This window comes from Copadichromis virginalis, linkage group LG20 (assembly GCF_057382275.1).
Source record: "Copadichromis virginalis isolate Kocher_CV1m ecotype Utaka linkage group LG20, C_Virginalis_male_GT1.1, whole genome shotgun sequence".
NCBI classification, from domain to species: Eukaryota; Metazoa; Chordata; class Actinopteri; order Cichliformes; family Cichlidae; genus Copadichromis; species Copadichromis virginalis.
Window position 1 is genome coordinate 11310459 of NC_140637.1, and position 23663 is coordinate 11334121.

At 41.6% G+C, this 23663-nt stretch overlaps 1 protein-coding gene across 2 annotated transcripts in view; it reads right to left on the reverse strand.

Moving 5' to 3' along the window:
• Window positions 1-20376, reverse strand: part of prex1 (phosphatidylinositol-3,4,5-trisphosphate-dependent Rac exchange factor 1) — a 79227-nt gene extending 58851 nt beyond the window's left edge. For both annotated transcript variants that reach the window (XM_085443242.1, XM_085443241.1), the window contains exons 1-3: window positions 20007-20376; window positions 2878-2943; window positions 2573-2695 (exon numbers count right to left, since the gene is read on the reverse strand). In XM_085443242.1, coding sequence (XP_085299368.1) covers window positions 2573-2695; window positions 2878-2943; window positions 20007-20150 — 333 coding nt within the window. In that variant the 5' untranslated portion in view covers window positions 20151-20376. The remainder of the gene's footprint in view (window positions 1-2572; window positions 2696-2877; window positions 2944-20006) is intronic.
• Window positions 20377-23663: the final 3287 nt, after the last annotated feature.

Sequence of the window (23663 nt, forward strand, 5' to 3'; positions counted from 1 at the left end):
ACATCAAAGAGTATTCTTTTTCTTTCTTTTAAAGCCTTCCAAACCATCTTGGCAACATCTGACTTTGAAAAGCAATGAATCTTCCAGTTTTTCATCCCTAGCTGTGAGTGGCAGACCTCCTTGTGGAACAATGCGGGGGGGTTAATAAAATCCCAGTCATGGTGTTGACCTCTGATCGAGGTCAAGGGCCACGGCTGGAGGGTGCCAGACGGGGCCAGCCGATTGGCTGAGAGGTGTGAGTGCTGAAGGAGACAAAGGTCGTGGCTTGGTGAGGGAGGTGTAATGGATATGCAGCAGGAAAAGGTGGAGTGTGGGTGGCTCAATGCTTCAAGAGAAACGCACACACAAAGAGAGTGGCAAATACTATCACGCACGAATACATGCAGAGAGTTTAAATAAAGATGAATGGGAACAACAGCAAGAAAACGCAAAGCATTAGTAATTCAGTACTCCTCAGTATGTCATTTATAAATCCAGATATCTGCTATTGTTGCACCATGTACAGATATCACTGCTATATATGGTATAACTATGTACAGCTACTAGTTCACTGACAGTAATAATCATAATAACATCTGTATTTATAAGCAGCATACTTAGGAGGAGTAATGCTGTATAAATGATGAATGAGGCACTTGCTAATACCTTAGAAATGCTCAAAACATATTTTGCTTTGGGGCAAATCTTTGTTTTGTAATCATTTGGCTTTAGTCTTTGTGGATTTCATCAGCAATCAAGAAAATGCATGGAGTTATACGTCTTTGAAGCGAACACTCTGGTTTTCAATAAGTGCATTTTCTAGCTATTCATACCTGTTTCATTGTATTTGTATAATGTATAATGTTATAATCTTACACTATAAATGAGCAGAACAGGTAGCCGTTTCAAAATGTGAGTTTTTCCCCCCAGTATTTATAGATTAACTGTCTAATCTCTTCATTGAACACGAATTATCCACTCCCCTTCACCAACTAGTATAGCTGCAGCTCCCATCTGTCCAAATCTTTACAGACAATTAGCACAACTTCCAGATGGGCAAAAATTCCCTTTGCTATCAAATATGAAATATGGTTACAGTCCTCCCTGTGTTGAAAATGTCCAGAAAAGTGTTACCACAAAACATCATGATGTCCCGGCAAAGTTGTCCTTTCCTGTGCTTCAGTCCGAGGGAGCTAAAAAAGTCTCTGCATATACATCAGTCTGCCCATGGAGAAATTAAAAAAGAACAATAAGCTCCTTTAATCAATTTCCCACACTCACGCTCCGTCTGACAAACCAAATGACTGTCACAGCTCACACATGTGTGAGAACATATTCTGATAAGCCACTTCAGCAGCTTCCTGCAGAAGTTATTAAATGTCATCCACACTGCAAGCAGGTGGCAGATCAATTGCAACTGATTATAATTAATTATTATCAGGTTGTGGTTAAACTCAGTGAAAAGCCTTCAGTTGATCCAAAATGCTGGAGTGAGAGTACTGACAGAGAGCATATTTCTCCCATATTGGCGTCTCTTCATTGGCTCCCTGTTAAATCCAGAATCAAATTTAAAATCGTTCTCCTCCCTCTTATAGAATATCAAATAATCAGATCTCAAAGACCTCAGAGTACCCCCAATCACCCCAATAGAGCACTTTGTGTTGAACTTTGAACTGATCTGATTGTGAGATGATTTCACCAAAAACAGTTGGTGTGTTGTATGGACAGAGACTGGAGTCTAAATACAGTTATCAGCCACAAAATCTGCTGTGAAGGCAGGATTTATTAATTGTTGGGTTTACTCCTTGGAAAGTCACCAAATACTGGCTGCAGCTGGATTTTTGCAGCTGGATGGAAAAAATGTCACTCTGCTTCTGGCGATACTGTCGTGTAAGCTGGTGGAGCAGAGCCCTGATAGAATACCTAGGTGATGTATTTAGTGCCTCAGTGAAAGTAAAGTCAAGATAGTTTATCAGAGAGACACAAACAGAGACCCAGAGAAGAAGCCTGAGATTGAGTGCTACCAGCAGAAGCATTGTCCCCTCTCTGAGTGACACACCATCTCTTCCTCCCCGGACACAGACTCTTCTTTGTTTGTTTCCTCAGGCCAAATGAGTTCAAACTGAGTGGAGCGGGGTGGGTGGGGTGCAGGATTGTGTACTGGGGTTGCAGAGTTGAGAAGAATATGGAGGGATGGATTGGTAAAAAGTAGGAGATGTTAGCAAAGACTGATGTAGAGAAACTGAAGGAAGACAGACTGTTTTTGCCTGACAGGATGCAGGTCAGTTCTGTGAAGGTGGAAAACGCAACGGGTTGGGTGGGGGTAGAGAATGTGTATTGGTGAATAGGGAGTCCAGGAGATGGGAGGGGTGTTTCATGTGAGAAAGAGAGCATTAAAGGGTATTTCCACACAAGGCTTTGCACGCTTTCCCTGCATCTGTGGTTACGGGCAGTCCATGAAAAGAGCTTATGTGTGTGTATCTGCATGGAAGAGGCATTCAGGCATCCAACTTCTCCTATATGCATGCCTACGAGCTTGTGCCTGTAACAGTGTGCAGTTTTACGAGAATCTTTTTGTGTGTCCTGCACTTACAAACTGGAGGAACACATGTCCCAGTGCATGGTGAGGCTGAGGTTCAGGCAACAGGCTGTATTCCACTGCAGACAACACCCCCTGGTGCAGCTTAAGGATGTCCTCGATATTTGAAAACAGAATCTATAAAATGAGAGGATGATGTAAAGGGAGGGGACATAGAGAAGAAGGGAAGGAAAAGAGCAAAGAGGAGACCACAGAGGAGCACAGAGATGAGGGAAAAGTAAAGACATTAGTGACCAATTAGCATTTTCACATGGACGATTTCTGACATTTTGATATTTGCAATAAAAAGCTGGCCATACCTTGACATGTTCAGGTGAGAGACACTGTTGGTCGTCTGGAGTTTGTCTGATTCTGTGCAGAAATGCCTGAAGAGGAAACGAACACAAAACGGGTTTAACAACAATGCGCCACACTTTACTGTCAATAAGGCAGACGGCTAAAGCATGTTCATCAGACATGTCAAAATAATTTTACATCGTTGATCTTAAATGGGTCAGACCAGGGTAGCTATTAAAAAAACTTTCTTTACTAAGAAAAACTAAGAAAAGTTCTTTATCAACAGGAAAAGTTGCAAAACTTAAATTAAACACTCCTTTACATTTTCCAAAGCTGTCCAGTTCAACAGCTTACAGTCTTCGTCAGACAGATTCTGCCCTCCTGGCCTTATGTTTGATACCCCGAATGTACATCTATGAATATATATAAAAATGGAAGAGAATATCTGGAAATCGTTAGTCTCTTTAGGTTTTGGTAATCATGCACCATCACTTGTGCATGCAAAAAGTGGTCTGGAAGTGGAAGTCCAGCTTCCCTCTTGGGACTGTTTTAAATTTAGGATATAGGTGATCTTAGCTTTGAGGAAACAGATACAGTGCAGAAAGATTCATTGCATTAACATAACCACACGAGCCTTTGAACAGAAAACCACATTTACTCTTACATGCTTCGTGAAAATGTCTTTTCAGGTACCAAACAGACATTTTGGGGCTGTTTCATTGTCCCTTGGGTCTAATAAGACAAGACGTGTTTTCCTTTTACACTTAAAGCCTCGCTGTATGGATCCTAAAGCGCCTGAGCATTCAACTGTAAGACATCCTCCAAAATGAACTGTTTCACTGTTGCAGTGTCTACGCACAGCACTACACCAACATGGCTCATAATAAGGCTCGTGTCAAGTTGAGCTTTGCTTGCGTGTGCAGCTCAGTTTTTGTGTGTGTTAGTGCCTGCCAATCAGATCCTGACTTGGGGGAAAAAAGAAAAAAAATGGTGAATAGAAGGGAAGTGAATCTGCAAACAGTTTCTTTTATTCTCTCTTCCCTATTTCTCTGTCTATTGCCCTGTGTCTGACAGGCTTAACCTGCCTCAGTCTGACTGCCCTTCAGACGCCAATACTGGGATATCAGAAAGGAGATATGCATCCCCGCACCGACGAATAAAACTATCCCGAAGCCTACTTCATCAACCCGGCTCCTGCTGTTGTGTCTGCCTGCATTTCATTGCCTCAGATTTAGAAATTGATAGCTTTCCATGTGAATCAAGGGCGTTACAAAGAAGTCCTGGGTTAAGTGAGACTACTGCTCTAAAAAAGAAAAGCCTTCACCCGATACTTTTGGTACAAAAGTATGACACCATGATCCTTATGCATGCCAACAATGTCATGTTAAAAGGTGCCGCTTCTACGTGTTTGCTTTATGGTTCAAGTTGTGAGATCCAGTGTCGCCCCAAGACGAGCACAATGGATCAATAAATAATGCATGATTCTAGTAAAAAAGGTTATAGGACATTATCACTAACAGTGCCAAATGCCAATGCAGTAAATGTTTCATTGCAGGTTGCAAAGCAATACTTTCTTCCATCCAAAGTTATGGTTAAAGATAGACAGCAAACACAGATAGAGAGGAGGAAAACACAGCATCTCTGGCTTTTGCAGGGATTAAACTGAGGATTGGTTGCTAAATGCATTTTAGCTTATCTGGTATAGAATTGTATAACACTTTGCTTTAATATCACCCCCTTAGCAAAATATGTCTACGATCTAAATGCATAATCAAGGGAAAAAAAGATTTTAGCTACAGCAAAATATCGACTAAAGACACAAAAGACTTTCCCTATAAAATCTCTAATAACCTGACCACCAGCACTGAATATGGGCTGCTTTTGATGCTCAGTACTCAAAATGCATTAAACATTCAGCATTAGGTGCAATCCGACGCTAGAGTTGTCAGGTTGAACATGCTCCACTAAAGAAAATAGTCCCTATGAAACCTAATGACACCTTTGTAACACAAACTGCCTAAATAACTACATATGTTAAGTAACAGGATCAGTTTTTGTAATTTAGGTGAAGTGTGTCATTTATAGAAAACCTTTTCACGCTCCCTGCAGTTCCACATAGCACCAGTTACAGAAAGTCACTTCCCATAATTAAAGACTGACACTCCTAATCAGACGTTTGCTCTAAAGACAGAACCCAGCCAACCAAGCAGTCAGGCAGCAATTTTATAATTTCCTCTGCCTTTTTTTTCTGTTTCTGCCTCTCTTTACTAGCTTTTACGTAAGTCGTACCAAAAATAGAAAGCACGGCTCCTCAGCAGTGAGCTGTGACCTCGCTAATTAAGACCAGTATTAAAGGGAAGCGGTAGTTGTCATGTTCTCGACTGTTTTTTTGTTTTGTTTTTTTGGGAGGGAGCTGATTGTGCTTGAGGCATACACTAATTAAATCTCCCATATGGCAGCTTGTACCGTGTCCACACTGTAGGAGTCACTCAAGTGAGTGATTGCTCCCCAGCAGAGGATACGAGACAGGCAGGAAACAGAGCTTTTCCTCAGTCGCTTTCAGACAGGGTTAGCGCTGAGTGAGGGTGTGGCGGGTGAAGAAAAGAGCCAAGGAGGCAAAGGGTGAAAACAGAACAAACAACAACGAGCAAGGGGACAATGGTGGAGGAGACGGTGAGGTGTAAAGTATCTGTTATTCATGTATTCCTCTGTGACAGCTACCATCCAGGCAGGAATCACTCCTTTAACAAATGTGCCACACAGATGTGGTGAGACAGGAATCAGCAGGGAGGATGGTAGGAAGAAGGAACAAAGAATTCCTTTCAGTCAAAGTCTAACCCCAACAAGGACAGTCTCCCCCAGAGTTGTATTGGCTGTCTTCATTGTTCCATCACAAAAGAAGACAGGTTTATTTGGAGAGAAAATTGTCTCTCTCCGTCCACCATCATGACTAAGGCAGGCTACAAGGTAGCCAGAATACAGGACAGTGCAGAGCATAAACTGAGCATGCACCCCAAGCATGTCCAAGTTTACTCAAACTGAGACTTTTACGCAGTTTGTACAGTGATTTTTTTCAGCGCGTGATTGAAATCAGAAACAGGAAATTGCCCCAGAGAAAGGTACTATGGGTGTAATTGGAAATGTGTTGACATCTGATGGACAGCAGTTCATTGTGCACAAACAGCCAAGTATCATAATTGGACAAACCACAGTCTGGGCTTATTTTCATATTTGACTATTTATTGGGCCTTTCCACTAATGACCACCAGAGACTGTAACTTCCTGCCAGTCACGCTCAAGCAGAAGTTAGAGATACTCTGACATCATTTGTTTCAACTTCCTCTGCAATCGAAATAACTTGATGTATGACAAGTTATGAATGTTATTGGCTTTGTCACTGTGAAAGATCCAATATTTCTCCTTCTATTGCGCTACCGTAAAATAAGCAGATGTGACTGCACTTTTAGAAGGCTCTCAGCATATTACAAATCATGCACGATTTGCATAGAGAGGACAATATCTCAGAGCATTACGCACATGCACACAAACTGGAAATACGATACGTATATTGACGAGACCCGCTCTTTCCACAGAACGCAGTTAAGCCAGTTGTTTACGAACACTGTAATTCTACTCTACACCACTGTGTGCAGTTGTTGTGCTCATTACTGCTTAATTACCAAACTCAGAGACGGCAAGATGCGTCTGATGGTCCTTGTTTACTTTCATATCGCCATCTCCATCTCAGGTGACCTTATCTGTCTCTCCTCTGACATCAGCACGTCATCATCAGCAAGGCGAGGCATGTGTGTGTCTGTGTAATCCTGTTTAGTGGAGGATCAGACATTGATGAATAATATTTTCTTGACTGATGAACAACAACAATAACCCTGCCTGCACTGGCTCGGGCTGACAAGTCTGTGTTTAGATGTCAGAAATCTGAGTCAGTTCACTATGAATTTGATAGAGATGGAAAAGGACATGACGGTGTTTCAAAAGCTCGCCAACAAATCAAAAACAGTAGGGGGATGAAAAGAGGGAGTGCAGTGTAGCCTCCCCCGCACTGGTTTTCCTGTGTAGATTAGATGGCGCACCTTCTTACGCTTCAATACCTAAAAATAGCAACGATATCAATCAGTGTGTTAATAATAGTTGGTCATATGGGACACAGACTCAGTTTTGTGATACTTCTGGACTCATAACACTGAGTCAGACTGGCTCGGAGGAGGGCTCAGCTGCAGCACAGAGCACAGCGAGGATATTGCACATGATGCCACAGGGGTGAACGGCAGTAAGGGAAAGCTGCTCGTGATGCAATCCCACAGGAGACAAGTAACACAACCAGAAGCTCCTTGGCAAACCACAAAGTAGCTGCCAAGCACACTGATGCAGCATTGTACCCACTGACATTTCATTATGATATATACTGGAAACTCCAACATCCTCCATACAGGAAGTAGTTGAAAGTCATTCTCAAAGTGTATCATCACACTGTGAACACATCTTTGTTTTTTTGATTTTTTTTTTTTACATATATATGAAATTCTTGGCAGTTAGACATTTAAAAATCCACACTGCTGTTATGCAAACTTTGCAGAGTCTCTTATTATATTGCTCAAGTTTTCTTTACTATTGCTCAATCATTATTAAAAACTCTTTTTGGGGTTTTTTCTCCCTATTGGGCCTCAAAAGCCCACACTGCTTCTGAAAGTACTTAGAGAAACTCACTGGGGTTGAAACTCACAATGATGAGAGCAATACACAGGAAAATGTCAGCTATTATTAAAATTTCTTAGCTGTGACTCTTTACAGGGGTCGAAAAGAGCCGCTGTAGTTCAAGCATGACAGTTATGTTTATTGCTTTGGAATTTAAATAGTGAGAGTCAAACGAAAGCTTTATTAATTAGCTGCACAATGAGAGAAACCAAATACAGTCGTGTCATAAAGTTTTCACATCGCTGTTCGCAACTTTGTGAAAAACCCAAGTACATCCTTGCTGCTTTCATAGGAAGTAAGAGAGTATGTAGCTGCCAGGTGCTGCTAAACAAATGCACTTCTTTCAGGTATGTGCTAACACAATACCACAATGTGGTAGGAATGGACATCCCAACAAATTCACCTCAAGGTCAGACTGTGCACTGCTCAGAGAAACCAGAAAAAAATAAAACAAGAGACTCTAAAGGCCTCAGTTAGCACATTAAATGTGAAAGTTAATGACAGTACAATTAGAAAACAGATAAACAAGTATGGCATGCTTGGAGAAAGTCACTTTTCTGTAAAAAGAACATAGCAGCATGGCTTAGGTTTACAAATAAACAAACAAACCACAAAACTTCTGGAACAATGTCTTTCGGACAAATGAGGGCAAAGTGGAGATGTTAAGTCATAATGCACAGCAATGAAATCCAAACAAAGCATATCAAGCGTCAAGCACGGTGGTGGAGGGGTGAGGATTTTGCAGCCACAGGACATAAGGACATTGCAGTTGACTATATACAACTGAAATTGTGTGGCAGGACCCTATGAGAGCTGTGTATAAATTAATGCCATCAAACCTCAATCAAGTGAAGCAATCTTGTATAGAAAAGTAGGGCAGATTGCTTGTTATTGCAAGTTATTGCTGCTAAAGGCACATCTACAAGCTATCAAATCATGGGTTACATTTAGTTTTTTAAAGCACTGCACAGAGGCCTGTTAAACCTTTATTTTTCACATGTAGAAAAAGACCTTAAAAGCAAGCTTTAAATATAACAATGACAAGAGTCTTTTTTCCCCTAGAAATATGTCTGCTAGCTTAAAACATTGCAAACCAGCTTTTTGTTAGCATTTTCCCAACCCCACTCCCACACCTCTGAATTCACTTATCTGGTGTACATGATATAAGCAAGATTTTCAGTCAAATGCTGTGCGTGAAACCTCTTGTCACTCAGAAAATTGCCCTCATGTCCACTGAAAATATGAAAATTAGTGTGCAAGTCAGTGCAAATTTAAATACACTTCTAGACACAGCAGTAGTGGGTACTTTAGTGTGGATGGCTGTGATGGCACTGGAAAGTGCAACTTCATAGTGTCTGTCTATATCACTCCAATATCACTCAAAAAAATATGATGGTGCCAGACAGTTTATGTACAGTTCATGGATATACATGCATCACTTTCTCCCACAAATTGCATGAATGCTGTCAAATGTGCCACTTTTTCAAGCAGCGTGTGAGCAGGTTGAAGTAAGTTTGGGGGATCCCACCAAACTGAGTCACTCGTTTCTTTCTGTTTTTCTGTTTATTGGGGAAAAAAAGTGTGTGCAAGAAAAACTGAAGACAAGTTAAAAAATCCCAAACTGCAACAGAAGAAGTGCACACGCATGCCTCTGCGCGACTGTGTGACATGCAAACAGGAAGTGAAAACAGAGCAATGGCACAGAACAAAGGCCAGTGCTTTTCTTTGTCTTTTTTTGACGCTCAAATTCGACGACAAGAATTTCGTTTTCTTCTCGAGAACATAGGCGGCTCAAGTCAGGCGAGAAAGGAAAACAAACACGTCGGCAGAATGAAGCAGCTCCTCTCGACACAAAAGCAGCAGATGCCATTTCTGGACAGGAAGTGTGGCTTTTGTGAAAAGGAAGTATACGACATGTTTGAAGGCCACTAACTCAGCTGTTCTAAGTAAAGTCTGACAACTTTGTGCTAGCGTGCAACCAAGCTGTAACAAAGAAATAAATCACACCGTGCTCTCAAGACTAAGGAATTGCAGATTTTTTTTAGCTATGCTGCAAAGGCGAATGGAAGTTAATGTTATTTATTGGTGTGGATAAAAATGAATGGACTGAAATGGAAAACTATAAGCTTTAGGTCATTTTCATTTTTAACGGACACACACTGCAGAAGCTTCAGGTTTACAGCTTGTCATCGCCTTAAACCCAAAATAGTGCAATCATACCAAACGCTTATGTCTCTTGTCATGCAAGGCATAAGGCAGCATTCATTTGTGACTGACAGCCAAAGTGTCATTGTGGGTTTGATTGGGTGGTGGGTGTTGCTAGATGCTGAGGTTTATCAGAGCGAAGAAGGGCCAGACAGTAAGGTGTGAAGATGCAGATGGACCATATGTTGGTGGAGGCTATGTTTTCGCTCCAGTGGACAGTTAGTAAGATGCCTGCTGCCTTCACGTCTGCTTTGTCTGCTTCTCAACGCAGCTTTCTACCTGCTGCTAAAGCAAACTATGAAACATGACTCATCTCCTATTTATCTGTTTTTAGGTGAAAGCCTTCTTGTTGGCAAAGAATCCTACATATTAAAAAGAACTAATAAAACACGCCACTGATATAAAAAAAAAAAAGCTACAATATTTTATTTACCCTTTCACATTTCACATTTCCTTTCACCAATGAATGTATGAAGCCAAAATGAAAATATCAAGAAGTAATGTAACAAGTGTCAAACTAGGTCATGTTGCAACATGGGAGGCGACCACGCATACGGAGTCGAAGTTAGCAGCCACGAGCACAGGATGTTAAGGGTCACTCACAGTGTGCGGCTGAGGTTGTTTTCAAGCTCGACACTTAGCAGCGGCCAATTGTTATCTGTAATAACCAAGGACCGTAGAACGGCAAACTTGTGCGCGTAGATCTCAGCTGCCATATTAGAAGCTGAGGTGAAAGTTTATACAGAAAAGAAAAGAAAAGTAAAGCGCTGTCAGTCAAACGAATTCTCGTCAAGGCTGGATAAATACTTTAGGTCGTTTTCTGTAGTTAAACAAAACCTAGTGAGCACACATACTTAGCTTGGACCTGTTAGACAATGACATCAATGCTTTAACAGGTTTCATACTAAACAGCAATATGTGTGAGAAGTGACGAGGGATATTAGCATTTGTTTTGCTGCCATCACCATGTATGCATCCCATTTCTCATAACAGCAAGTGCAAATATGAATGTATAGGAAATCAATAACAACGTGGTATAATGGTTACATAATGTACATGTCAAATGTTTCCTTAGCCATTTGTCTGGATTAAATCCTTTCAACAAGCAGAGTTTGGAGTGTGTTAGACTTGCTATTAGAAATCCAATCAGACTGTGCTGTCCTAAGCACATTGTTGCTTTACTGTAAATATCAAACTTGATTATCTTCTTTGAGAAGATAATCATTATTTCTCTCCATGATGAAAGGGCCAATAGTGTTAATGGGAACAGAACTAGGGCATTTTTTCTGCCTACCCACGGCTACATCAGCATTCAGCAACAATGCTGGGCCATCTCACTCAATTCAGATATCTCACAAGAGACCCCGTATATCAAGAACAAGCTTGAACACTTGTCAAGGTTTTTCTAGCAGGCCCTCGGAGCCTCTTTTCAATTCGCTGTGGTTCCCACACCTACTGAAGCAAACCTCAAACAGAACCACAGATCCACAGATTCAGGCATTTTCTAAGCGAGTTCTCAGGTCACCAGCCTCAAGCTTTCTACCTCTTCTCATCCAAGAGAAAACAACAACAAGCTTAAAACAATGCACCCATTAAGGATCTCTCTTTTTTGGAAAGAGGATTGGAGTGGCTAGTCACAAAGGGAGACGGGGCATTTTGGAGAGGGAATGGGGCCATTTAGGGGTCGACATGGCATGAAATTGAATAAATAAATGAAGAAATCCCCTCTTTGTGGCCTGGGTGCAGCAGAGCCAGAGAATGGCCCGTGGCGTTGCCATAATGAGGGACCCCAGCAAACCTTAGGAGAATTCTTTTTCTCTCAGGCCGTAATTCACATCTTTCCCCAACCCTCCAAAAACTCCCTCAGCTCCCCTTCACCCACCAACCAGTGCCTTGCTGTCTTCCAAGAGAAAGCCTTTTTGGCAGCGCCAATCACCAAAATACAAAGTCTTCTTTGAGCCTCGTCCAGTTTTTTTCCCCCCCTCCCCATCTCGCTCACTTCCGCTTTGAAGGACTTTAAACTTCAGGGCTCTTTGAGCTGTTCACATGGGCGGAAACTAAACACGACAGGGGGATGACACAGTGCCTCCGCGACAGAGGACAGGCAGAAAGCGCTGGGCCGAATACTTCCTGTCTAAGACTGGGTATTCATCACAACCCTGCTGTACAAATGAATGGATGACACACGATGAATATGCGGACTACGTATTTTGGACACCTCAGATGACAAATTGTTGAGACTGTCTCAGTAAGCATGTTAGGCTTTCAAAACTATACTTTCAAAAAGGTTCCACAGTTGCTAGAATTTTACAATTTACATTTCTGAGCTTGCTGACATTTCTGTCCAGTATTGCACAAAGTTGCTTTGCACGTTTTGTTTTACAAGCTGCTCCCAACTACAAAAGAAAAAACTTCCAAGAGGAGACCTGTGGTCCTAATAATCATTCATAAATGAAACCAGCAAATGTTTGACTCCTTTTGTATTCGTTTTATGTATCTGCTGCAATGTGGACTAAAAAAACTGCAATGTGTGCAGTTCTTTATGCGTTAGGCAGCATCGGACACATTTTTCAGGCTTAATATCAATTCTACCACTCTCACTACAGTATATTCTTATATACTTGGACGACATGCTGGAAATGGAAACATCTGTGTATTTGTTTCACTGAATGTTACAGCCGTCTCAAAACCTATTACAAATGTCTCTACCTGTAGCCTACATGGCTCAAATTACATTCTGTCTTTAAAGGGAACATCCACAACAATTTTTTTCTAAGTTGCTTTCCTGTAGAGGGGTGACATGTGTTGATCAGTAGATAACATCATGGACCAGATTGGAGAGGCCATCTGGACATTTGTACACTTGGTTGGTTTTTTTGTTTTTTTGGGGGGTGGGGGGTCGACAGACACGGGTATCACAGACTGGACCAGAGTGTGGCAAGTATGAAGCTGAGTGAGCCATCAGTGACCTGTGACGCTGCCGGCTAACCAATTGATGTAGCACAGGTGATCACTCAAGCTAAACTCCATGATATTCATACGTGTGTATCCAAGAGAACATTGCAGCTTGCCTTCATGTACACATCCAAGCTAAACCAAAGTACGATTGCCACACCTAACATGCAGCTGAGCAGACATAAACAAGGTTATAGGGACAGAGAGGGAGGAAATTGAATGGTGGCAAAGACACAAATTAGTGGCTTACATTACACCATAATGGGTCTTTGGCAAAGCAAGGGGGAAGATCACAGAGACTGTTCGCTGGTTCTGACTTAAACAGCATTTACCAGCCTGATAGAGGACGCCATTAAACGGGCAGACAGCAGCTAGTCAAAGCCCTGCCTGTCTGAAAAAAAAAGTACTTCTCAGTCTCTGAAAGCACAAACCTACATCCTATCTCACTTCTCGTTTTGGCAGCCACAAATGCAGCAAACGCCGAGGTAAGTTTCCACTTCTAGAAGTGATATTTGCAGGTCGATTTTGATTCACCATATTCAGCCGCAGAGCAAGTTAAATAGTGAGCCACATTTAATTTTGTGATAAAGAGACAATAGGTCTGGTGAATTAAAAAAAAAAGAAGAAAATAAATAAAAACCACTATCTATCCTGCAAAAGCTCTTGGAAGCTGAAGAGTCCCTGCAGGATGGATAGAAAATTGAAAACTTAACGTGTTAATGTGCCATATCAAAACATTTTTCTTAAAAGGTTTCCTGTCAGCACATGAGAACAAAAACTTTACGGTACCCGCATGTATGACTCAAGCCTTTTATAAAGCCACGTGAGTTGGCAAAAATGTCACCACAACTCGCAAATGCCAAAATAAAAGCCCTTCAGCTACAATGCCCAAGATTTTGTCAGCAGCTGTCATGAACAGTTACCACAACATTGTCAGAGCTTCTTTGACTAGCGGGGGGGTTGAAAACAGAAAACGCCAAAGAGCCTCACCAGTTGGCTGGTTGGTAAATTGTTTATCTCGAAGCTCATTAATTAAGTGAGTCGTGTCAAAAACAATTTTAAGATAACAGCGAAAATGTTCTTTGTTTTTAGCTGTGGCATTTAGCTGGAAAAGAAAATCTTGTGATGTTCTGGGTGTTCACTCCAACACCAGACCATCACATACAGCTGACATGCTCAATCTGTACTGTCTGCCGCTTTATATGAAAGCAGGAGTGCAGTGTCTAAGCTTCTGGTTTAAAATGATCATTATGAAATAAGTCCTGGTTGTACAACATAGCAGCTACATAACAATGACACCATATGCATTACGAGCTGCCTATAAGCCTCTCTTGTATGCATATCTGTCTCTAACAAGTATGAAACAGACTTAAAATTAAGTAGTGACTGCACAACCAAGAAGATAATGCTGCTGTTTTCAGTAGCTTATGGAAACTTTCCCCAGGTAGGTGAAATGGCGTGAGGTTGAAATAACTGTGTAAACTCTATTTGGCCAATCAAAAAGAACCTTATTGTTAATGGAGAGTTAAAAACAATTCAAAGTTAAACAGGAATAACCCTTAGATGGGGATTCACCAGGTGGACAGAGCAATATTCAGTTTGCCAGATCACAACATTTCTAGTTGATCAGAAAGTAATAAAAAATGAAAAAGGCAGAGATTTGTGTACTGTGACTCTAAAGCCCTGTGAGGCAAAATGGCAGTTTGTTATATTAGTCTGTATAATTAAAACTAACTGGCTTGGTAAGCTTGTCCATGATTTACCAAATATCTTTGCCACAGTCAGTACCCTTAATAAGTTTTGTGTGAAGATGTACTAGTCCAGCATTTTTCTATTAGGCAAATGACCTTTAACCCCCTCCTGAAAGAAGACCCACATCTGGTAGTATTTAAAAAAGCAAACAAACATTGTAATCCTGCTGCCTCGCTCTGTAAACCAAACCCTCAAGGGAGAGCTTGTGCGAAGTCATTCTGCAGACATCCGTCCATCCTGCTACCTTTTCACCACGCTGCACAGTCGCTGCACCCGGTGTCTCCCCTAAGAGAGTACATGCGCCAACTTCGTCCAGACTACGATGTGATCTCGAAGAACATTGGAGGTGTCACATTGCCTTGCTTTTACTATTCAGCCCATGTCATCTGCTGTATCTTATATCAGCCTGTTAAAAAGCACAGTGCCCCAGATACGCGGTTTTACCATTTCCAGCCGGTACAAAGCAGTGAATGTCCAAGTTCTCACCAGACATTACATGATCTGATATCGGACACATTGATATGCAAACTGATGAAATCAGATTTGAAAGGACACACTCCTGAATAGCTCCACTTCTTAAAATGCTACTACTAAGAGAGAAAATTCTTGGACACAGTAAAAAGGGATTTCTTCTGATAATCTGCAAGCATCTCTCGGAAAGAGAAGGAAGCTTTTCTTTGCTTTTGCATCATGCCTCTGGGTGTTACAGTGGTTTAGACTTGTTAACTTGAATACTTTAAATTCCTGCTGCAGTCTTATGCTTCAAAGAAATAGCTTATCAAAACACATGACTAAAAAAAGCACAGAGATTAAGTTGGAAACTGACATTTACCACCCCGACATTGCAATAATTTCGTCTGGCACAGTACCCGCGCTGCAAGGTACCAATTGTCCAGACTGTGATTGATGGGTGCACAGCAGCAGTAGCTTGAAACCTTATTTATATGAAAATTTGCAGCTTATGTAATGAACTGAAGTACAGTTAGCACAAAAGGCAAAGCATGTACCGATTATTCAGCTGCATTCAGAGGCAAGGACTATTTACAGGTTTGATTAACCTACAAGTTACATGCTGTATGAGAAGACTCTAAGAAGACTGTCTACACTCCCAAGTTTGTCCAGCAGGGCTTTTAACTTTTAAAGCCCAACAATACTAAAAACCCTCAAAAAGTCCCAGCAGTCTGCCACAGTAACTGTTCTACCTGCTGTTCAGTCTCCACAGGCTGCCCCCCAATGCCCTCACTCATATATGTGGAGTGTGTGTGACTTCAGCTAAAGGCTGCAGTGAACTGAAACCACCAGCGTTGTGGCTACGACGAGAGCTAGAATCTTAAGCTATTTATACGCCCAAGCCCAGAGAAATCCGATGCTGGTCTTTACAACTAAGGAGGAACAGCGAACGAGAGAGAGAAAGATGGACCGGACAAAAAAAGGTGGGGAATAGGAATATGAATGGACATTATATAGGAAAGTAGGAAAAAGGTAGACACAGGCTTGTGCTTGCAGGGGGGAAGCTTGGAGCTGTCTATCTGCATGTTTACCTTTGTGAGCACTAAGATGTGTATACCCGTGTCATCCTGTTTGCTCAGCTACAGCCAAAGAGGTGTCTAGCATCAAAACACAATTTCACTTCTTCATGGCAGCGCAGGTTAGCATCGGATGAGTACTCTCACTTGTGTGTGGCCCAAAGTAAAGGTCACAGTCCTTCCAGATGTTTCCTATTATCCCGCAGCACTGACAGGACCTCTGCGGTCACTCGACTCTTTTCCATCACTCACTTTTCAGAATTACGAAGGAAGGTCACAAGCCAAGAAAAAAAAAAAAACTATCGGCCACTCATTTCCAGGATTCACCGAGACATGGGTCAGCCTGGTCAAAAAAGAAAAACAGTCCTAAATGACAACCAATCATATTCATGGCATTCAAGGAAAATCCCTCACATCTAGCAGGTATGACGCCACCGACCACATTCCTATCACAGATAGCCTAGTATTTTGGTGCATCACGGCTGGGAAAATCCAGCTGCGCAGATTAAACCATACCCTGAAGAAAATTCCCATAAATCTATCGAGCTAGGATGTGATTGTTTCACACAAACAAACAAGGGAACGCATCGCGACAAAAGCTTGAAGAGCACAGCAATCTTTGTAAAAAGGAAGCAGCTTGTTAAATGTGACAGCTTCCGATCTGCTCAAAGAGTTAATAGATTTAGAGATTTGCTGCGATAACAGTGAGGGAGGAAAAATTAATCCTCTAATCCCTCTTTTCACACACCCCCAACCCCCTTCTCACCTCTTGTCCTCACCACTATCCCCACACGCTTCCCTACAGCACATTGGATGAGCTTGTTGGCGCTGGTAATTGCCAAGGGATGAGTGACATGCAGAATGGCTGAGGTGCCAAAGCCGGATAACCATCTCTTTTTGTGTGTGTGTGTCATTGCAATCATTGCAGCTGAGAAGCTGCTCTGCTAAGGGATTTTTTTCCACTGGGTTTTTAAAGTGCATAAAGGGAGGTGGAAAATAAATCAATGATAAGGCAATGCAGATGATGAAGATGGTCAACAGCTACTGTACTATCAAACCCTCAACAAGACCAGAAAACAATATCATAGCGCGAGCGGTTACAGATAAGAGAGAAGCTGACATGCATAAAAAGAATCAGTACACTGAAAAATTAAGTAAGTCATAACTGATGATGAGAAGTAATCCAAACGCTACATTCAGAGGGGAACTAATCTATTTCTAGGGGAATATGGTTAAGGGGTGGGGGGTAGATAGACTTCACGGGGTTAAGATTATTCGCATCTTAGTGCGAGTTTCACACAATCAAAACTAAATAAAGTGGCAATTGCATTCAATACACGTGGTGTGACAATAGCATGCCTGGACTTGAAAGCTGTTCAAGCGTAAACTGTGCTGTGTTCTAGTCACAGGCAAAATTCACTTTTCATTACACAGCAAAATGCATTAGTATTCAATGCACTGTGAAATGAGCTGCATTCTGGGAAATGTGGGAGTTATCTAAGCAATGAGGAAGGGTGAGAAAAAGCTGAGAAGCTGAACAAAAACCCTACTTATTACCATTTTATTTAAATAGGCTGCCCATCTCAGCCTTTTTTTTTTTTTTTTTTTTTACACTATGGGGCGTACGCATCCCCAAACTATCTGCCCACACCTTTACTGAAACATATGTTCTGAGCTCCCACAGCCAGACTTTTCCTTATCAACACCACAGTGAGCTGCATGGTGACATAGCCTTGGCTCCCAGCAAGGGTTCTCACTGAGGGTTTTCTGCCGAGCTGGACCCTGGACAGAAAACACTGGGTGGTGGAGGGGGGGATTCGCAAAGGATTGGCCATGGAGGAGGTGGTGGAGAGCAAGGCTTCTTTTCTCGTTTTGTTCTGGATCCTCATGTTTGCCTTTAGCAGTGTAAGCACCTCATCACCCATCCACCCCCCCAGGTGAAAATTCAGTGGACAGTGTCACATGTAGGTTAATGGGGAGCAGTGTGTTTTGCCATCAGGCCTCTTTAGTGCACACGTGAAGATGACTGTTAACGAAGGCATTCACAGACATGCATTCCAATCCAAAGAAACACTTGTTAACAAGATGATACAAATAACCAACCTGTCAGTTTCTGCAGCACAGAACATCGCTGGATATGATTGGCATTTAAAAAAAATTTTTTTTAAAAGATGCTGGATTGTATTGAGTAGTTGCCAAATGGTAGTATTTACTTTTAAAACAAAATCTCATTGGCTCATGAAATGGGCATAGAGACTATTCTATGAAAAGACCCTGGCAATAACATTACATCACACAAGCCAGACCATATCACTTGCCTCAGGCTAAACACCATGTGGCTTAAATCAAAAGACTCCCAGTTCACGTGATGATAGGTCGGGGTATGGCGAAGAGCACGAAGCACTGACAGTTTTGATGTTCAGACGTCCCTGATAAACCTTTGAGACTTCATCATTACCATTGTGCGTGGTGAGAGTGGAGGGAGGTCAAAGAATGTCCCTTTGCCACCTTGCAACAGAAGATAAGCCTCAATTGAGTCCACTGTTGAGCTGGATACGGAACAGTGAAGTTATATTACGTAGGTATAACTCTGAAAATGCCATGCACCACGAATGGCATGACACGGCGGTGCGGTGAGCCTTCTGCACCGGTCACCTCAAGAACTTTGAGGAAGTTCAACACGTGACAGCAGAGAGGAAAGAGGGAACCGTGACATTGTTTAGCAAAAATGCGTCATATGTTGAAATGTTGAGAAAAAAAAAAACCCCCACCAGGAAACGCAATATCACCATAAACTGTTTTTAAAGGCAAAGTGAAAATGATGAGAATCAAAGTCTGCCATCGAGTCGGCAGGGTGCAAAAGAAAGATAGACGTAGTTGTCCTGACCTTTATGTGCAAGGGGCAACGACAGTGGGAATTTCCCTGAAGCAGACAAATAAGCCATTGTATATAAAAGAAAAATAAGTAAGGTCACATTATAGTCATCACATTAAATGCAGCGAGGTGGAGTTAACCACGCTGTGGTTATGAGTCTCAGCTGGAGGCAGGAGCCACCTGCACTGTACAATTACCAGAGATGACAAGGCGGGGATGAGGGGAGGAAAGGCCAACGCAAAATGACAAGGGGAAGTAACAAATTGAATAGTCCCCCTGCAGGTGGGTGCCATCTATACTCGCGCTGTGCTCGGCGGCTGAATGGAGCATGCAAAATTACCAGGACGTTCATTCATGAGGTAGCTGATATACAAAGAGCGAATAAGCAAACGGTTTCTTATCGCTGTCTGAAAAAAGGAGGCGCGACAGGGTGTGATATTCCTGAATACCTATTTATTTGTATTTAAAAAAATGCATGTGCGAACTGGGCTCTCCTTTCCTTTGTTTGTTTCAAGCTTGAGCTTTAACACACAATGGAAAGGTGAGAATAACACCACCACCCTCCTCAAAACACTAAATATGTATGAGTCCCCGCAGACGTCCCAAGAAACACGGTTTAACATCTCAAAAGTTTTCATTAATAACAGTAGCCTCAGATGCACGCAGATCTTTTACAAAGCTGTCAGTCTGCGTCGCAATTAAAAGCCCCGCAAACAGCAGCAAACGGCAACTGCGCGTCCCAAGCCCGTTCCTACAGAAGAAGCGTTCACAGACAGCGCTGAAGTAAAGGTTCAAGCAGCCCGTGTGGACACAGAATCACGCCAAACTGAATGCAAATTTATTGTGGTTTAATCTGACAGGTTAGATCAGATTAGATCTTTGGGGTGAATTGCTTTTTTGCTTTTGTTTTTTCCTTGCAAAGGCTGCTTCTTAATCTTTTTCTGTGTATGCCGATTTAAAAAGAGTAGTCCGGGGATTGGAAAAACATCTAGAACACACGAGATGAGCGTGCATTCGGAAACAAATAAAAAACCTCCGCTAATATACAGATTTGTAACTGGAGTTTGGCATCATGTTCTGCCAGTGTACGGGAGACACACTTGCGAGAGGATGTCAAACTTACCGACTGGAGGAAAAGCAACGTCCGAACATAATCCCTCTCGGTGTTCAGTATTTCATTTAAAACACACAGCCTCAGCCGCTGCTGTCGGTCCGAGTCCTTGGCTGCGGGGATACAGTTCTCCTGATGCCCGTCGTCCTCTTCCATGACGGTAACTCAACCCTCAGAAAGGTCGCTCTCTACAGAAATACTCTCCTTTTTTTTCTCCCCCTATGTATCCGCACTTTGTCGGGTCGTTGCTTCAGTCCATTTTTGCATTAGGAAGTTTTTCCCGAAAACCTCGCAGAGCACTGTTGCGAAACACTGGAAGAAAAGTTCACCAAAAGTACCAAACAACAAGCAGAGAGCCAGACGGAGTGAGCGCAGTCACAGCAGCAGCTGAGAGCGAGCGAGGCAGCAAAGCGGAGAGAGGGGAGGAGGGGGAGGGACCCGCTGCCTGCCAGACACATAGAGAGAGCCCAGTACTGCTCTGGACACCGAGAGCTACAGACACAGTAGCTTTAAATGTGTACACGCTACAGTCTGATACTATTAAGTAAACTCCCCGAGTATCCCATTTCCCATGGTACTAAAGGGGCCCCAAATGCAACAAAATATAAATAACCTAAACGCAGCTCGCCTAAAACAACAAATACTGAACTTTAAGCTGCCTTTGTAGAAGACGGTTAACAGGTACAAGTCATACAGGTATTCCTAATTTTGCTGGCGTTTCTCCTTCTTAGTCAAATACGATACTAGTGAGCTAAACACATACAACTTGTGAGAAACCATGCGAAATATGAGAGTAATCCTAAAACCTTAATTAAAGGTCTTGACTTTCATTGATGTCAAATATTTACCATAACAATGCTCATTCAGGCCCCCTGCCTGTCACAGGAGCTATCCCCACGCGGGGTCTCGGTGAGCGTTAATAAGAGAAACGCGCCCTCAAGTGGTTGCAGGCCAAAATACAACTTTCAAGTCCGGGATGGGCAGGAGGACTTCAGGAACGGTCTACAAGCTCTGATACAAGAAAATAAACTTTTTAATATCATGATTGATTTCCCCAGCAATTCCTAACGTTTGCCTTTAAAAAAAAACAAAACACGTGGTCACAAAAGCTGTGTATTTTGATGCAATACAAATTCAAATGGTAATCCTCCATTCACCTTGCTGGCAATTAAAGGTTCAAACCTGTGCCCAGAAGCCTAGGCTAAGCTGTTTTTCATAATCTGGATTTATCAATATTGTTAACCAAATCATTTATTTATTTATTTATTTATTTCAGTTGCAGAACATAAATATTTTAAAATAGCTTCAGGGCATACAGGCTTATTGGCTGTCACTATCTCAGCCTTGGGTTACAGATAATGTCCCTCAAGTATCTTTGCAGTCAGACCCAGTCCACACCAGAGGGCAGGTTCACTCTGCAGGTGGTGCAAATATTCACAGTTAATATTCTAATTCATCTGACAGGTTCTAAACACATCTGCTTTCAGAAAGAAACTCACTGAACAGAATATAAAAAAAATATTAAGAGGAAAAAGATTTCAATCTGTGAAGAAAAAGTCAAATATTATGAATGGAAGGATATTAAAATGTCAATAATAGTTTTAATTGATGCATGTTACATTCAATACCCATTGCGTTCCTCCCACACACAAAAAAACGCATACATACATATCTTTTTCTGCCATCTCAGATGAGGAATGCAACAACTTGTAAATGCCTTGATCTATCACATATTTACATATTATCCTCTGCTTCTGTACATGGCAAATCCTTAAATATGCTCAAACCTCAGAGGACTTACAGGATACAACGTGTGACTCATTGTATGTAGTTTGTCTTTCATTGTATGTACTTTCCTTCCGAAAAAGGCATGTGCATACAGCACTGTCATAAAAAGAGAGTCACAATTAGACACGACAGGTTTAAAAACTCCACAACGCGTCCTCTTCATTCATATTTCACAAGATAAAACTCTTCCTTCAGCAGGATTTTTCTTCCAAAAATGCACAAAAGTACAAAAGAGGACATGTAAGGTAACCAAAGAGAATAGAAAATAAACATAAAATGAACATAAAAATGTGCTCAGTGCATTAAGACTTTCCAATATAACAAAAGAAACTAAAGGTGTTTGCCCTGCTCCATCTCTGTGATAAATAAATTCACATTGTTACAGGCAGACAGTGAGAGGGCTTGAATTAAAACCAAAAGTACAGTGAGAAAAATAAGAGTGAAATTGTATTTAAAAAAAAAAAAAAAAAAAAAAAGAATTATCATAACATTTGTGAAGGCAAAAGTGCACATTTCTGCAATCCAAACTGAAGATAACTGACATGTTAAATATTATCTCTTCCTGGGTTTACATTTCCAAAGAAAAGAAAAGGAGAAAAAGAAAGAAAATACAGCTTTGATCAGCCAAAATAAAGTCACATAATCCTGTTAGCTACAAGTATTTTGGCCTCTGAATCTATCACATAGATTTTGTTTGGAGGAGCGAGACACTTAAAAACTGTGCTCTGGTTCTGCTTCGTAATGAGATACTTGCAACCTTAAAAATGTGGTGATTTCAAATTAGGCCTGAAAACATCAAGCGCAAACTCCAGGAGCTCTGTAGCCCCTCTCACTATTACTAAACTCTTGTGTTTCCAAGCATTAAGAGTAAACTAAAATCTAATGTCGCGATCGACGTATGTCGTGGCATTTTCAAAATTGTATATCTTAAAGTGACAGGATTCAACCTTAAATGCAACGTGTTGGGCTTTTAGGGGTCTCGGACTCCTTGTAGTGTCAAGTGACTGGCTGGACAAGCAAATGTTGCTGTGTACACACACACACACTCTTACTCATACATGCACACACAAAATGTAGTGGCAGCTGCGCAATGGGATGGCCTGGCACAGAGCACAAGTGTCAAAAATGACGTCTACATACAGTAAAAGCCAGAAGAAAACGATACAAAACTATAAACGTCTCATGTGCTTAGTCAGCTGCTGCGGAGGCCAAGTGTGCGTTCACACTAGGAAGACTAAAGCAGGGTGTGTGTCTGCATGTGTGTGTATGTGTGTGAACGTCGAGGAAGTCTGTCGTCAGATCCAATGACGGGTCAACTTTTAAGTTACCTGCATTGAAGCTATATATACATATATATGTGTTTACGACATTTTAAGGTGGATACAAGATGTTTATCTCCTTGGCAAAAAAAATGATAATAATAATAATCCAACCATAAATCTGTTAGAAACAAAAACAGATGAGCAGATCTGGATTTTGGACACAACTCTGTATTACCAAACCTCTTGAAGTTCATTCATATTACAAGGTTCGACGGACAAACTTTTTACAAGTTCAGAAAGGCCAACAGTGTAACTACTGTATTGCGGTTAAAGACAAGCAGAAATTGTTTTGCCACAAAGCGTGAACCTAAAAACGAGGAGCAAAGTTCACTGTTGAACTTCAGCCGTTCAGATCTTCAGTGAGTAGCCGCAACACAGAAATGTCGTTTGTTTTTTCCCCACCTTGGCATGGTTTTTGACACTTTGATCTAAGAGTCAAAGGCAAACAGTGCTGATATATGTATTCATATAAATAACAAAATTATACAGTATAAATATAAAGATTCTGTGTGTGCATGTGTGTGTCTGTGTGTGTACAAGCACAGTTGTAGGTGGTTTA